The sequence below is a fragment of the Eleutherodactylus coqui genome, chromosome 1 (genome assembly GCF_035609145.1).
Source record: "Eleutherodactylus coqui strain aEleCoq1 chromosome 1, aEleCoq1.hap1, whole genome shotgun sequence".
NCBI classification, from domain to species: Eukaryota; Metazoa; Chordata; class Amphibia; order Anura; family Eleutherodactylidae; genus Eleutherodactylus; species Eleutherodactylus coqui.
Window position 1 is genome coordinate 366535414 of NC_089837.1, and position 14824 is coordinate 366550237.

Consider the following 14824-nt stretch of genomic DNA (forward strand, 5'->3'; position numbering starts at 1 on the left):
TCATTCTTTGGTTGTTTCCGCAGTGCTTTTTTTGTCCATAGACCTCTATGGACGCAGCCAAAACCGCACCAAATACGCGACAAAAGTAAAAAAGCGCTGCGGAAAAAAATGCTTGCAGATTTTTCCGCAGCAAAATCCGCAAGCCCAACTTAACCTTTGAAGCAGTTTTGCTGCAGAAGCAGTTCTTCTGCGTCAAAACCGCAACAGAAAAACCGCAGCAAAACCGCAACAAATCCGCCCTGTGTGACCCTAGCCTAAAAGAGTACTATTTGTTTCACACTGAGAATCTTGTGTGGTGTCTCATAGTTCTGTGAAAAAAGGTTTGGTGCCGTGTTAGCCAGTAGAGTAAAGTGTGATTGTTCTCAGAGAGAGAAACCAAGTAATCTTGTAGATATGATACCTTTTATTGGCTAACAAAAATACATGATATTACAGCAAACTTTCAGGGATATCTCACCCCCTTTGTTAGGCTAATGAATGAAACTAGTTTGAATGGCACATAATCTATATATATAAAGACGAAAGCCCTCACTGACTCACTCACTCACTGACTGACTGACTCACTCACTCACTGACTGACTGACTTGCCAAAAGTTCTCCAACTTCCTGATGTCGTAGAAACATGAAATTTGGCACAAGCATAGATTATCTCCAAATTAGGAAAAGTAATTGAGTCCCAACTCGATTATTCAATTCTAGCGCAAAAGAATTGGCATCGAAATTTTATGTACATAATCTAAATCTCTCACTTCCCAATGTCATAGAAACGTAAAATTTGGCACGGGCATTGAATATGTCATAAATAGGAAAAGTTAATAGGTCTCAACTTGATTATTCAATTCTATGCGCAAAAGAATTAGCGTCCAAATTTTACGAACGGAATCTAATTCTCTCACTTCCCGGTGTCATAGAAACGTAAAATTTGGCACGAGCATTGATTATGTCATAAATAGGAAAAGCTAATGGCTCCCAACTCGATTATTCAATGCTATGCGCAAAAGAATTAGTGTCCAAATTTTACGTACGGAATCTAAATCTCTCACTTCCCGGTGTCTTAGAAACTTGAAATTTGGCAGGAGCATTGATTATGTTATAAATAGGAAAAGCTAATGGGTCCCAACTCGATTATTCAATTCTATGCGCAAAAGAATTAGCGTCCAAATTTTACATACGGAATGTAATTTTCTCACTTTCCGATGTCATAGAAACGTGAAATTTGGCACGAGCATTGATTATGTCATAAATAGGAAAAGCAAATGGGTCCCAACTCGAATATTCAATTCTATGCGCAAAAGAATTAGCGTCCAAATTTTACATACAGAATCTAATTCTCTCACTTTCCGGTGTCATAGAAACGTGAAATTTGGCACGAGCATTGATTATGTCATAAGTAGGAAAAGCTAATGGGTCTCAACTCGATTATTCAATACTAAGTGCAAAAGAATTAGCGTCGAAATTTTACGTACATAATCTAAATCTCTCACTTCCCAATGTCATAGAAACATGAAATTTGCCATAAGCATTAAATATGTCATAAATAGGAAAAATTAATGGGTCCCAACTCGATTATTCAATTCTAGTGCAAAATAACTAGTGTCCAAATTTTATGTACGGAATCTAATTCTCTCACTTCTTGGTGTCATAGAAACGTGAAATTTGGAACGGGCATTGATTATATCATAAATAGGAAAAGTTAATGGGTCCCAACTCGATTATTCAATTCTAAGCGCAAAAGAATTAGCGTCCACATTTTACGTATGAAATCTAATTCTCTCACTTCCCGATGTCATAGAAAGTTGAAATTTGGCACGGGCATTGATTATGTCATAAATAGGAAAAGTTAATGGGTCCCAACTTGATTATTCAATTCTAAGTGCAAAAGAATTAGTGTCCAAATTTTCGTATGGAATGTAATTCTCTCACTTCCGGATGTCATTTTTATATAAAGGAAACGTCGCATGGTTACCTCCCCATGGTGCTTCCTGGGTAACGCAGAGAACTATGCAAAATGGTGAACATATGTTTTTCCGGTATCTCTAAAGTAACCACGACTTCATAAGATTTTCCGTGTCAACACCAGATAAACACCAGTACCAAATTATTTCGGGCAAAGCCGGATATATCAGCTAGTTATAACATACAGATGCAGAGGGGAGGGGGACACATTTCTCTTGATCTAAATAAATGTTCACACACAAAAATGTGAGACTTGAAAAAACACAAGACAGTTTGAGCAGAGAGCAAACACTAAATCAGTTCACTAAGCTGAGGAATGCGACAGTTTTATGATGTCTCTTATCACTAATGCACACATAAGAAGATAGTAATACTGCCTTAAACAGCACCATCTATTGGATGAAAACATTCTTACAATCAATTTCTGAATTCTTATGAGAAAAACAAAAAATTATTGGGAAGAGGACACCCGTCTTAACCTCCTTCAGAACTTTCATATTCCCCACTTATGCAAGAAACCCAGGCTGAGGTTCATTCCATTCTTGAGGGTGTCAAACATGGCCATAAACTTGTACTCCCAAATTCTTCTGTGATGCTGTAACTTGAAGTTTCCCTTCAGTATGATAACTCTCATCTGCTCTATGCCATATCCGTGACCGCAAAAATGCTTTGCCACAGGTAATTCCATTTTTTTCCTCTCCAATTGAGTGGTGATGAGATCTCATCCTCGCTCTCTGTTTTTGTCCTGTTTCCTGATATAAAGACCCCCAACAGGACACTTACTGCAGCGGATCAGGTACACAACATTGGACGTGGAACATGTGAATGTCCCAGGGATCTCATAGTCCTGCTGTGTGTTGGGGATCCGTATCCTGTCAGCGATCAGTATATGTGAGCAGGTCTTGCAGATCCTTGCATTACAGGGATAAGTTCCTTTCTGTGTGTCAGAGGGCAATGCACCCCTGATTATAAAGTTTCTCAAATTAGGTGGTTGCCTGTAGCATAGGAGGGAGGGTCCAGGAATATGGTTCTCAGATAGTCATCCTTGTGTAGGGTATGATGGAGTGAGTTCTGTGAAGTACTTCATTTTATATGATTTGAAACACCCAAAATATACCTGAAGTGTAGATTTCACAGTCACCAAAGATCAATATTCTGCTCCCTTGTATATTCTGATTTGCTTTGTAAGCCTGCAGTACATCTGATTTATCTTTATAATCCAAATATTGTACAATAAATGGCCATGGTTTAAACATTCCTTTTGTAAGCAATGTGGTATTATTTTTGCTGGAAGGCCCAAGATCTAGCCCTATCCCATGGGCTCTTTTCTGCCTTGCAGTCAGCTGCTTGTGCATTAAGGGCACCCACCATGTTATTTCCTCATGCTGGGCTTCTTTGTAGCCTATTTTTAATCATCGTCATCACAAACCTTTCCACGCACTTCATTGCTGTACGCATTGGGTGTTCCAACAGGTATCTAGACATCACGCTCGTGACATACGCTTGTGTGAAGAAGCTCTTACACACTATAGTGCCCTATTGTTCTCTATGAGTGCAAAATAAACACTGTTCTTTCTCAATGAGTGTGTGGCAGAGCAGCAAATGTCTAAAGAAATGAAACTACGTAACCTTCTGTGGCACAGTGTTAAGACAGCAGACATACAGTTCTAAGCTCTTGCTCCCAACCAGAAGGTTGTGGGTTCAATCCCCACTTGGTTCAGGTAGCCAGCTCAAGGTTAACTCAGCCTTCCATCTTTCCGAGGTTAGTAAAATGAGTACCCAGCTTCGTGGGTGGTAATCAATTTCCTGAAAATGCAGCAGCTTAAGTTGGTTCTAAACAAATAACAAGATTGTGTACGACAGTGTGTGTAAGATACATTGTCATGCACAGTCAAAAATTGCGGCGATATGCCGGAACACAGAACAGTAGAATGCAGCATTATACATGTAACATTTTAGCATATCCTCATGTGACCCCAGAGATGAGCGAGCACCCCAATGCTCGAGTCCGCATTATTTGAGTCAAGCTTGTCGTAAAAGTCGAGAGCTCTACTCGAGTAACGAACCCCATTGACTACAATGGGAGACTCGAGCATTTTTGTATGTGGGACGCCGGGTGCCGAGCTTTTTTTTTTTTCCTATGTTCGTTCTCTCTTTCTCTCTCTCTCGCCAGCCAGCCAGCCAAAAAATTTGCCAATGATGCGCGCTGTGTCGCGGCAGGGAGGGGCCAAAAGAGGCACGTCACAGCGGGGAGAGGCCAAAAACTGGGGCGAACACGGCTTGATGCTCGTTCGAGTAACGAGCACCATCGAGTACGCTAATGCTTGAACATGCATCAAGCTCGTCAGAGTATGTTCGCTCAACTCTAATTAAAAATAATTATTACTACTGTTATTTTGTTTGAGTCTGAAAATATTTCAATTATGATAAATTATGAATTTTCTTACCTCATGAGAATGAAATTGCCCTTTAACTTCTTCTACATTATAAGATATTGGTCCTTGACATTGTAAAACATCTTCTGCTGAAAGAAGCCAGGTAAGTACTTGCTCCAATGATGATTGATAACTTTCTAGATCCACTCTTGGTTCAATTTCAAACTTGCCAAATGGTCTAACATCCATGCCTTCCATTCTCTGCAGGAAAAACAATAAAAAATATGGTGTGTTTTAAAAAAAATAAATAGTAACTGTATATTTACAATATATACTTGTTAGCTACAGTTTCTTACAACCAAAACAAAACACAAAAAAGTTTCATAATGAAAGGTTTTGCTGGACTTCATACACTAAACAATGTAGCAAAGTGAAGAATTGTTTAATAAAAGTGCTTTTCTTGTCTGTGTTACATTATCTGATATTGCTTTTGCCCCCTGGGGATTTGTGTGTGTGTGTGATGTTGGTAATGGATTTGAATTGAAAACCTGGAGACAGGCAAAAAAGGTTGTGCTAGATAAACACGGATATGCTTAAATCCATCTTTACTGTGATGCTACTCCTAAACCTCTAGTAATAACTGATAAATGTTGGATTCATCATTGCAAGAGAAGAAGCTTTTTCAGTTCAGAACAAAAAGCTTACACTGTAAATGGCCAATGCATTTAACATCATTTTTAAATATTGTTCTTACACTTTCACATCTTGTTATGCTCAAAAGTAATCTTGCAACGGCATGCATCTGTAAAACCCCTTGTGTAAAAGAATGAACACATTTTGGGGTGAGCCTTGGTTGCCCAAGTGAATGGCTGCCTGACTACAGAGCTCCTGAACCACCAGGGATCCACAGCAACTCCAAAGTGGTAAAATCACAGGCTAGTAGGTCTCACCTACTGACTAAGTGTTCAGGATGTCACGGAGGGGCTATAGTCACCCCAACATGTTTCGCCTTGCGGCGTCCACAAAGGAAGCAAAAGACATAGAAGGAGAAGCCTGTGATTCGGCGGTGAAGTCTGTCAGTGAAAACGCTCTGCACATGCACTGATGAAAATTCAGAATGCCCAGGAAACTTTCACCTCTACACTTGTTGCCCAAGTGTGGTTGAGCTGCTATATTTTCCTTCTCATTCATAGCTATGTAAAGGACTGCTCACTATTATTGTTGTTTTTTTCTTCTTGTTGTATACCAGGTACAACCAACAGCCTGCTTGGCACAGTAAAAAAGCTCCCATAATGACAACTCTGTACATCTTTGAACCTACATGCGTCTTTATTTACTGCTAACTATTTTAAATAAAATAGTTGTTAAATGTTATTAGGCTTAATAGCCCCAAAAATGTGCATTTATGTGGGAAAAGGTAAAAGGTTGCCCCTTTATGTTTTTTGCATGCAGGAGACACATGTACTATTGAAAGATAACTTAAGGGGTTAAACATCCTATCTGCCCTATAATATTCCAGTCCAATTGTCCAGTTTAATCTTTTAATCTAGAAGGATTTTAATTACGATAAAAAATTTCATAGCATTCCAGTTTATCCAGATGAAATAGGCCCACAATGCAGATGTTATTTTAGTCTGTTCAATAAATAATTGTTGTGTCAGTTTGAATTTGTTGTTTGTTTTGCTTTTCTTTCCATTTTTTTCCTCTAGGGCACGAGCGAAGATCTGCACGTTTTTCCGCGTGGAAAAAAAAATGCACCACGTGCAGGAAAAAATCTGCATGACCTCTTCCATTGCCACCCATATGTTCTATCTTCAATAGGTGCGGATTTTCGCCCACACATGCAGTGCATTTTTTTTCCAGGCAGAGAAACGCACTGATCTCCGCTCATCTAACTGAGCCCTTAAGGTAAAGTTGTTATGGGTGTGTTTTCCTGTTGGAGTACACCTAAGGCCAATTAGGGACTGTTCCATTTTTAACAGTCTCTTTCTCATTCTTAATATTTCTGGATCAGGGTTTTATGATTCATCCAGCAACTGGGTTTTGTGATTTTCCCAGGAACTCATAAGATAAGTACTGTAATTTATTTTGTGGAGTTAATTTATTTGCATAGTCCTTATCAGGGCGGGTTATTCACTATTAAGCAGGGACTGTCACCATCTAGTGCCCAGTAGGGAAAGTTCTCCTGCTTTGTTTTCTTTACCATCTATAGCTAGTGTTCCTGGCAACATGGTGTGAATATTGCCAGAGAGATTATTTTTTGGTTTGCATGCTCAAAGCAGATGAGACAATGAATGAAACACCTCTGGGGTTTTTTGGTTCATAAATAGAGATGAGCGAATCTACTCGTTTCGAGTATTTACTCGATCGAGCACCGCGATTTTCGAGTACTTCCGTACTTGGGCGAAAAGATTCGGGGGGCGCCGTGGGTGAGTGGGGGTTGCAGCAGGGAGTGGGGGGGGGGGAGAGGAAGACAGAGAGGGCTCCCCCCTGTTCCCCGCTGCTACCCCCCGCGCCGCCACGCCTCCCCCCCCCCCCCCGTCACCCCCCGAACCTTTGCACCCGAGTAGTGAAGTACTCGAAAATCGCGGTGCTCGATCGAGTAAATACTCAAAACGAGTAGATTCGCTCATCTCTATTTATGAACCAAAAAACCCCAGAGGTGTTTTATTCATAAAATTGTGTGTATACCTTCTAAATGCAAACAAGGTAATTTACTTATTTGTGGTGATTTTAATACCATCTCTAGGCATAAACTCCACCTCCAGCTTGCATAGCCATGCTCAATCCTTAAGCCACATATGGTGGAAAGAGGAACCTTTTGATGTATAATGAACTATGCATAGGACATTTCCTTCTACTTAAATGTTCACAATAGTTACAAACGGATTGGCATGCTCATAGTAGACAGAAATATATTTCTGCATTCTCAAGAGTCGATAGTCAATCACCTGGTCTGACCATGCTGACTCTAGCAGAACAATTTAACTAAACACTAACATACCTGTGGCAAAGCAATAATCACTTTTCTTTAATATCACTATATGCAGATGATATTATTTTGAAGCTAACAGACCCAATTTCTTCTCTAGAAAATGCATTGGTGGTAATAAAAGAATTCAGGCAAATCTCTTATTACAAGATAAGCACAAAAAAAATCTCAAATCTTGCCTGTTAATATCTCTACTGACATATTACGTTATCTACAAAAAAAGCACTCTTCCTACTGGCAACATAAGGGTAATATACTTGGTATAGGTACTGGTGTATTTTGTCACCACCAGAAGAATGGGTGAACATGGGTTGGCCTGGTTAAGTTGTAGGGGAGGGATTGCTGACGCCCACAACAGTGCTCCAGTCTCCCCTGCTGAAGACGCTGCTGTCAGTGTCTCGCCTCCAATCTGCCATGCCGACCTTGCATCACCCCGCTGCTGCTGTGAGTCTCCCATGCTGAACTGGCTGCCTGTGCTCCCTGGCCGCTGTGACTGTCAGCCACCGTTGGCTGTCTATTGGTTCCCTCTGCCCTGGCCTCCCTGCTTGCATCTCCGCTGTCACTCTGCTCCTCCACCCCTTTTCCCCTGCCATCCTCTGGTCACGGCCCCGCTGTCACTGTGTCCCCTGTGCTGTGCCATGTGATGGAGCTGTGGTCCCTCACTCTCCCCCGGTGCTGTTCTCCCCTCTGTGCTTCTGGCTGCCCTGTCAGTGTCCTTTACGTGTTCACAGGACCTGTCTTCAGAACTAAAGCCCTTCCAATCCGATACATTTTTAATATCTAGGATTTATTTCACTTTACATTCCTCCTCAGGACTGGTAGACACAAAAGTAGGGATTGAGGACTAAGAGACCTGATTCTGAAAAAAGTGTTTCAGGAGGGAGGCATGGAAGGAACTGGGGATCCATCATGTGGAAGATAGACAAAGCTTTTGGGCTACCAGATTTGTTTAAATGTTTGAAATTTTCCTGGATACATATGTCTGAAGTTAGAGATGGTATTATCAGGTGAATATTTTTAGAAACATGCCTGACCCAATGTCCTGTTGGTTAGGGAGATGTCTCTGCTTTTTGTCAGCACTGCTCTTTGTATAAATGGCCACCCTTGACAAGGATTTCTTAGCTTCTTGACAGTTCTTAAGACATTCTTCATGGGAGATGTTTGCTGTTGGTACCTAAGAAACTGGTGCCACCAGAAGTGTAGCTCATGGATATTCTAAATACACTACAAAGAGAGAGAGAGAGAACTCCTGCAGATTTGTTTGCATGATTATTACATGAGAATTCTGCCCAAGGCAGAAGTGAGACCCAATCATCCTGTTGAGATGACACAAAGTGTTGCAGATATAATTCTAGTGGTTTACAAGTTCTACCTGATCATAAATTGGGTGTGGAAAGCATAGAAGAAATCCAGTTTTATGTTCAGCAGGCCACCTAGTGACTTCCAGATGTGGGAAGTAAACTGTACCTCATGATCACAGACGATATTCTGCAGGAATCCATGGAGATGGAAAATGTGCTTGGCAAAAACAGAAAACAGCAATATGGCACACAGGAGGCCAAACAAAGGAACAAAGTGTACCATCTTAGAGAATATGTCCGTAACAACCCAGATAGGGCAATTTGAAAAACTGGACAGGTCGATAATAACGTCCATGACAATATGCCACCAGGTTGACTTTCTCACAGGTAAAAGCAACAATAGGCCTGCAAGATGCTGATGGGATGGTCTTTTTCTAGCCCAGGTCTGGTAGGCAGTTATGCATTATTATACATTGTTAGGTAAGGAGGACCACCAATAGTGATGACAAATTTAATCCGTAGTCTTTTTTAATTCCAGGATAACCAGTCAGTTTGGAATCATGACTCCAGGACAAGATTTGCTGTGCACCATGAATTAAGGCTCTCCCAGGGAGAATATCTCTTAGTCATGGAGTCACTGATACTATTCAAATTGGTTCAATGATGATGTGTTGCGGCTCTATGCAAGGTCAGTCACATTAAATGACCAGGAGTGAGTGTCTGCCTTAAAGGAGATGTCCCGCGCCGAAACGGGTTTTTTTTTTTTTTAACCCCCCCCCCGTTCGGCGCGAGACAACCCCGATGCAGGGGTTAAAAAAACCACCCGCACAGCGCTTACCTGAATCCCGGCGGTCCGGCGTCTTCATACTCACCTGCTGAAGATGGCCGCCGGGATCTTCTACCTTCGTGGACCGCAGCTCTTCTGTGCGGTCCACTGCCGATTCCAGCCTCCTGATTGGCTGGAATCGGCACGTGACGGGGCGGAGCTACACGGAGCCGCTCTCTGGCACGAGCGGCTCCATAGAAGACTGCTGAAGACCCGGACTGCGCAAGCGCGGCTAATTTGGCCATCGGAGGCCAAAAATTAGTCGGCTCCATGGAGACGAGGACGCTAGCAACGGAGCAGGTAAGTATAAAACTTTTTATAACTTCTGTATGGCTCATAATTAATGCACAATGTATATTACAAAGTGCATTATTATGGCCATACAGAAGTGTATAGACCCACTTGCTGCCTCGGGACAACCCCTTTAAAGTTTTTGTTGGCAGGCCTAAAGTACAGATGAAAATTTAACAGAGCAAGAATAATGACAACCAGGCATAACAAGGATTCAGACATTGAATGTAAGTAAGTTAAATGTTTGTGGTCAGTGTAAATATTAACAAGAAAATTGACACCTTCCAACAGAGGCCACAACTCTTTGAGAGCTAACTTGATCACCAGATGCTCCCTGTCACTTCTGGAATATTTCTTCTTGGCAGAGAATGAAGCCTTATAAAAGGCATTTTCTCCTTTTGGACTCCTTTAAGAAAGAGCTGCAGCATCAAGAGAACACTTCAGTATAAAGCAGTTTAGTGATAGCCAGCCAGGTACTGAGGAGAAGGCTTGTTTTAGTTTCTGGAAGGCCTCTTCAGCTTCAGAAAACCACTGCCTGGGTTGCCTAGTAAGTGCTGAGAGTTTTACTTGTTTTCAATGTGTAATTGTATCAGGAGAAAATATTAGAATGTCATCCAGGTATATGACAATAGAGAAGTACAAATTCTTGAAATACAACAGTTGTATTGCAGAGTCCAAAGAACTTGACAAGGTAAGTGTGGAATGCTGTGTCCCATTCATCATTCTAACATATCCAGATCAGGTTGTATGGACCCCATAAATCAGGTTTTGTGAAGAACTCTCAAATAGTTCCCTAATTGGAGGCAGAGGAAATTTGTTTTTCCCTGTCACCACACTGAGGCTGTGGTAATTAATGCATGGATGGAGGGGCCCATTGTTTTTCTTCACAAAGGAGAAATTGCCATGACAGTGAAGGAAGTTGGGTCAGGGATTATGACCAGTGAAGGAAGAATGAGAAGAAAGTTGGATGGTCATGGCCCAGGAGAAGTACAAGTTCAAGTCTGAAGGAGAAGTGCCCGGTTGAGTGACTTTTCTCCAGCTTTTCCCAGTCTGACTTAGCTTGATTGACAAGTTTCTCCCTACTTGTGTTTCATGATTAACTAGGAGGGGAGAACCCAATGGAAAACCTCCTAGCAGACACTTTAGAGGAAAACTTAGTTTAATATAATTATGGCACCTGTCACTACCGTATATCATACAACTCGTGATTATGGTGCATACATATGCTGACAGGTTCCCTTTAATTTTCCATATGTTTTATGTAGTGAAACAGGGATTTATTTTGTTTAATTTTCTTCATAAAAAATTGCTCTTTTTGCATATATTCTGTCGTTTCTAAATGTTTTTTTAAAAAGAACCTTTTGCATTAAGCATACTGTTCAACTGTAGGGAACATGTTATAGAGCATTGGGAAATAAGTTACTCAATCTCAGCAATAGTCTTTTCTCATGATTAGAGCACATCTTAGCAGCATTTGCTACTTTCTAAAATTTTACACAATTTATATTTTTATTAGCATGCTTTTTTGATACCCTGACAATATTGAAAGTTATACTGCTGTTATAGAATATGTATCATGCAATAACTCTGATAAACATTAATTACCTGTTTTGATATATGAAGGTAAAAAGGTATAATAAAATAACCACTAATTCCATATTGCCGTATGATTGCAAAATATCTACATTGAAATTTATCCCCAGTGCACTATATATTTAGTAAGTATGCTAGCAGCTAATTGGGAGGTAAAGTATGAGGGAAATATGCTTTGGAAACTATACTAGGTATTATGGCTACTTTTGCAATTAAAAATTGAAATGTTCACAACAAATAGATCCTCATTTCAGTTTTAAATGGTTATTTTAGAAAAGACAAGCATATTTCTAATTAAGAACCCTAGGTCTCCTTCCAAAGCAGAAACCTTGGTTATGCTTTGCTTGACTTTTAATTAAGCCACATATCAGCTATCAAAGACTAATTCCCATTACAGAAGTTACGCTTCTCAGGGTAAAGCTAAGAGTTTATAAAAGAAATCAGATACACTTCACAGAACATTTATAATTGTTGTGGCAGGAGGTAGGGACATAATGTATTTACCATGTTTTCCTGTGTATTTGCAATATTAGCCCCTGTTAAAGAAAAATGATGACAGCTATACAAGTAGGCTAAATGCTGTAGACAGGACAACACAAGTTCTACAAGTGAAGCTGCTATTGTTAAGTCAAGTAGAAAAGTGACACCAAGAATAATTGCTTATAGTAAATAAGACATATTCCCTTTAAAACCATATATATATTTAATAATAATAATAATAATATAAAACCTTATATATAATAACCATATATAATTTTTCTCACCCCTATGGGGGGTATGTGTCTTATTCAACCTCGGGTCCTATACCAGAGGCCTGGGAGTTTGAGGGTTCTGTGCAGAATATTGGCTAATCCTAGCATTACACTCTTGTGAATACTGTGCTCAGATGCTCTTCCAGGTATTTGTTGGAGCCATTTCCCGAGCTTAGAAGTTACAGCCTCACGTGCTCCTACCACCACGACCTTGGCCTTCATTTTACACATCCTCTCTAGTTCTTCTTTCAGGTCTTTCTCCAGCTTCCCATATGCCTTCTTTCTGATGTTACTGTCACTTGGTATCATTATATCTATTACCACCTCTGGCTTCTAGTGTTTGTCTATTACCACAATGTTTGGTTAGTTTGTCAGTACCTATTGTCCATCCATATCTGGAAGGATACAAGGATCTAAGCCTTGTCATTCTCCACAACTTTTTGTGCAGTCTCCCATCTGTCCATCTGGATTTGGGAAGGCTTAGCTCAAATGCTGCGCAGATGTTGCTGTACACAATGCCCACTACTTGGTTGTGCTGTTCAGCAGTGTTTCTGTATGCTGCTCCTGTTTGCATCTTAGATTCGGCTACTATATATATATATATATATATATATATATATATATATATATATATTTAAAGTTTTATAAAGCAAACAAACACATATACACAAAATATAAACAAAACAATGCAAATAGTGTCATGTACCAGTCAAACATGACTTTAATGTTCTGAAGGGCAGAAATGTTCAGTAGATGCTTCTTGCAAAATCTAGTGCCTTATTAGTAGGCATATGTTTTAAATGGATGTAAGCATTTATACCGTAGATATTTAAGACATGTAAAAAAACTATCAATTGAAAGGATAATATTAGAAGTCTCTTGCCCATGTCATTTACAGAAGAATTTGCTGTGCAGCAAATAATTGTTGCCAGAGTAGTGCAATTATTTCCTTTTGTATTTTTTGCTTATTTAGGATTGTTTACATAATCCTAACATATTTTATCAGTCCTATGCAAAAACCTGAAAATTTCAAATCAAAATTTTCTGCTGACTATTAGGGTGCTTTCAAACGAGCATTGGTTCCCTATGTTGTGTTAACATGTCCGTGTTTTACAGGCGTACAAATGCACGTACCTGCAAAACATAGGAAATGTGTGCACCATAGGCCTGTGGTGCGCGTCAATATTCCCCGCAGGGAGTCCCCTTGTCACTGAACACTGTGACAACACTGTTACAGTGTTCAGTGACAAGTGGACTCCCAGCGGGGAGTAAAGAATCCCCTGCCACAGTTGTCACAGACCTGTTTCAAAGACTATTAGGCATGCCCAAACCAGTGTAGTCCAACATACGTTGCTTGAAACGTCTGACTGGAACTTTCATGAAAGGCCTAATTCCCATGACAATCCTATATAAAAGGTGTCTTTTCAATAACAGACAGAAGCCCTTTTGACCCATAATTAAAAACCACATGCACTCCATTTGCCATAATGAAAGCACTGCCTAATTCATCATGCAATGGAACATGCCACGATGCACATGAAATTCAAAACATATGCAAGAAAAGTATCTTGAATCTTCTGGGCCCCACTGCAAAGTCTGAAACATGACCCCTCACTTGCCACATACCCTTTACAACAACCCTATAGTTAGGCACCCGGGCATACCAAATTGCAGTATAAATATACATCATAGCTTGATGCAGTGCAGTTTGTTATCAAAAGAACTCTGCCCTCATGTGTATACATTATGTATCACTACATGCTATGCCTCACATTCAAACATCATGACCATAACATCATATGCAACAAACGTCATGCTTCACATCATCTGTATCCGCAGTATGAAACAACAACAGTTTCATGAAGTGGCAAAATGTTGATATAACTAATTCCAAAAATATGTTCTGTGAAATCTTGGTATATCCTCAAATATATAATAGCAAAGAGGAGCACCAAGCTGTGCAAGCAGAGAGAAAGAACTTCCACAGTGGTTTGTACTGGGTACTTTGTGCATTTGAAATAGCTGATGCCCTTGCATTATAAGTATTGTTCCTAATTCCACTAAATAATTTTCCTGAGAATGGAGATATATATAGCTTAGTTTTAGTTTTTTTATGCCAAACTAAGAAACATCAAGGCTAGTTTGATAAAAATGATAACGTGATCCAACAACTATTTGATAAGAAAAGGAAAGCCTTCTGAATATGGCACCAACTGTGTTGCCAAGAAAAGATCTACACTAGTGCAAAAGTTGAGAACCAAAGAGGGACCAGAGAACTCAAGAACATCTGATGGACAAAAAAGGATCAAGAAATCCAACATTTTGCAGATATCCATGCTGTATGAGTATTTTTTAAAGCAAAAAAGGTCATCTATGGCCCCAAAAAATCATGGCATACACCCACTACCTTCATCAGATACAACCAAGCTTCTAAAGGACAAAAAATCTATTGCATTACATTGGAAAGAGCACTATCATAACCTCCTTAACTGCAGTTTTAATGTGGCTGCAGAGGCTCTCTGGCAAATCCCGCAACAACAAGTCGGAGATGAGCTTGTAGCACTGCCTAGCTTGGAGGAAGTCAGCAAAGCCATCAGCCAATTAAAATATAACAAAACCAGTGGGCCTGATGGGATCCCTATTGAAATCTTTAAAGAGGGTGGACCGAAGCTGACACAACAACTCCACCAGCCATTTGAAAAAGTGTGAGCAACTGAGAAAATCCCAGCAGACTTTTT

At 40.1% G+C, this 14824-nt stretch overlaps 1 protein-coding gene across 1 annotated transcript in view; it reads right to left on the bottom strand.

The window, feature by feature from the left end:
* The window catches only part of DMD (dystrophin), a 2524637-nt gene that overhangs the window by 1669865 nt on the left and 839948 nt on the right, over positions 1-14824 (bottom strand). Inside the window, exon 10 of the mRNA XM_066577956.1 lies at positions 4404-4592. Within this exon, the coding sequence (XP_066434053.1) occupies positions 4404-4592 (189 nt within the window). The remainder of the gene's footprint in view (positions 1-4403; positions 4593-14824) is intronic.